The 2,443-nt window shown below is 44.1% G+C and overlaps 1 protein-coding gene across 1 annotated transcript; it reads left to right on the top strand.

Annotated features, from left to right (window-relative positions):
- Window positions 1-321: 321 nt before the first annotated feature.
- Window positions 322-816, top strand: LOC147986050 (uncharacterized; the record flags this gene model as incomplete). Its single annotated transcript, XM_087541850.1, has 1 exon — window positions 322-816. A coding segment is annotated over one exon (495 nt), but the record flags the coding sequence as incomplete, so codon positions are not given.
- Between the last annotated feature and the right edge of the window lie 1,627 nt (window positions 817-2,443).

Below are 2,443 nucleotides of genomic sequence, written 5' to 3'. Positions count from 1 at the left end.
TTGCCCGGAGAAACCACTCCCATAGGTTTACCCAACATTTCGAAAACGAAGTCATGCTTTGAAACAAATGATCTTGACATGAAACAATGCGATGCACCAGTATCAAAAAGGACTTTTGCAGGAGTGGAGTTAACTGGAAAGTTATCCATAATCACATCTGACGAGTCCTCTGCCTGAGCTGCGTTCAACAAGTTGATCTTGGCGTGCTTGGGATTATGCTTGATCACTGCAGTGCTAGCAGACCTCACAAGAGGAGGGGGAGGAAGACGTCTCTGATTAAAGCATTTGTTGGCATAATGACCTTTCTACTGACACTTGTTGCACGTGACCTTCGACGACGCCGATGCCAAACAGGAGGTGACGACGGCCAAGCACAACAAGAAGCCGACGCCGGCCGCCGATCAGACCAAGGATCTACTCGGCCAGGCCTACCCTTCTGCACGGGATTACGTGATCAGGAAAAACCAGCTGGAGAGACAGGCCAGGGCCAATGCAAGGGCGGAAGCGGAGGCGAAGGCGAACAATGGAGTTTCCCGTGATGATAAGGGCGGAGGGGCTTCGGCGGATAGCAGCAAGGTGCAGGACGCAGCAAAGCAAGGTAGATATTACAATAACAACAACTACAACGGATCATCGAGGAATCAGCAATTCGGCATGTCGGGCAGATTCGGAGGGCCAAAGAGGCAGCAAGCCAACATGTCCCTGAACGAGGCGGGCCCTGCAGAAGGCGTGGAGGCGCCGCCGGCTCGCCCGCAGGCTCCTCCGCCGCCGCCGCCGAGCCTGGATGACACCAACGAGTTCCCTTCGCTGAAGTAGTGCTAGAGACGATAGCTTTCCCTTTAACATATATTTTGTAGGCTTTCGATTTGTTAATCGGCTTGGCTTTTATGACATGTTCATGTAGTTCAGTAGGTGCTATACAATCTTTTGTTTTTAGAAACAATTGTCTTACTCGATTGACTGTCATCTTATCTAGTTATATTGAGTCTTTAAATTATCAACTACTCCTTTTAAATTTCCAATGATCTCTATCCTCTCGCTGGTAAAACAGAGTACATTTAAGTATGGGTGAAAATAAGGAACAATTAGCGCTTAGTCGGCTAAGAATACACCAATTTTACAATTAGAACGCACTAAGAATAGGTCATTGTGCTATAAAAATTTGTCCATCTAGTGAAAAAATTGATGTGTTTGTTTCAAAGCTCGGAAAAAGTAAATCTTCCACCTATCTTAAGTTCTTAACATCAGATGGATGGTACTTAGTGTCTACTGATATTTAACTAATTATTATTCGGTCAACTGAAAAATATCACACCCAAAAAGAAACACCAGCATATGTGTTAGCTCCCCCTCAAAACAAATCGGTGTTCCTATTATCTTCTTGACAATTAGCAAATCCGTTAAACGGACACCAAAACATGGTGCTACAAAGAAAAGTACACCGGTGTTAAAGCTTGGCGGTTAAACTCTAGCCGTTGTCACCCTTCTTCCCCTCCTTGCCGCTGTCAGAGGAGGCCGTGGGCCAATGCCCTTACAATGACGACAAGCCTGTCTTTTGCTACTTGCAGCGGCAAATGGCCGTTTCGCACGTGGCGGTTGTGGTGGTCGTCAGCTCTATGACGGTTGTAGTGGTCGTCAGCTCTACGGGCTCAACCATGGAGGCTCATTGGTAGGGGATAGGGGGTGGCAGCTTCTTGTGCTCGGGGGCCCTATCGATTTGACTAGCAAACACGTTGTTGCGGGAATATTTTGCAATATGTCAATGAGGTTTTTGGTTATACGAAAGATCAATATTTCAAATAGTAGCTTTTGAAAGTATATAAGAATTAAATGCAAATAGCATAATAGAATGAAATTTCATATGCATGCATGGTTGCATGTTGAAGTGGATTTTTAATATGCATAGTTGCATGTTGAGGTGGACCTCTTTCTATACATGTTGAATGATGATGTGGCATGCTTGCATGTTGAGAAAAATATGTTAGTGGGGCTAGCTATTTAGATATAGAAGATATGTGTCATATATACCACATGGCGTATGTGATGAGCAATCTCAAAGCAAACAATATCAAAGATATATACTATGTCATGTCTTTTGCTGGCCAGGATCAATCTTAGTCGAATCGGAGGTTGTAACAGAATGAGTGTATGAGTGTGTGCATGTAGGGTGGTTTACTTCGTTTCTCTGGAGAATGTACAGTCAATGGTTTATTCCCGGTTGACATATGCAAGGACCAATTCTCTTCAAAGCATGGAACGACCAATTCAATAGACAGTAGGCAACAGTTCTCCAAAATTCAATTGGTATTTGTTTACACAAGAGTTAGGGTCAGAATAGGTAGCAACCACTACGATATCTCAATAGTGTTCTTCTTTCCTTGCAGAGGAAGCATATGCTCATTTTACGTCACACCTACCCTGCTAACTAGTGTATCTATTTTTT

The sequence above is a fragment of the Triticum urartu genome, chromosome 2A (genome assembly GCF_056163025.1).
Source record: "Triticum urartu cultivar PI428250 chromosome 2A, HENAU_Tu73, whole genome shotgun sequence".
Taxonomy (NCBI): domain Eukaryota; kingdom Viridiplantae; phylum Streptophyta; class Magnoliopsida; order Poales; family Poaceae; genus Triticum; species Triticum urartu.
The sequence above is the reverse complement of the archived record's forward strand: the minus strand, read 5'-3'. Positions and strand labels throughout refer to the sequence as shown.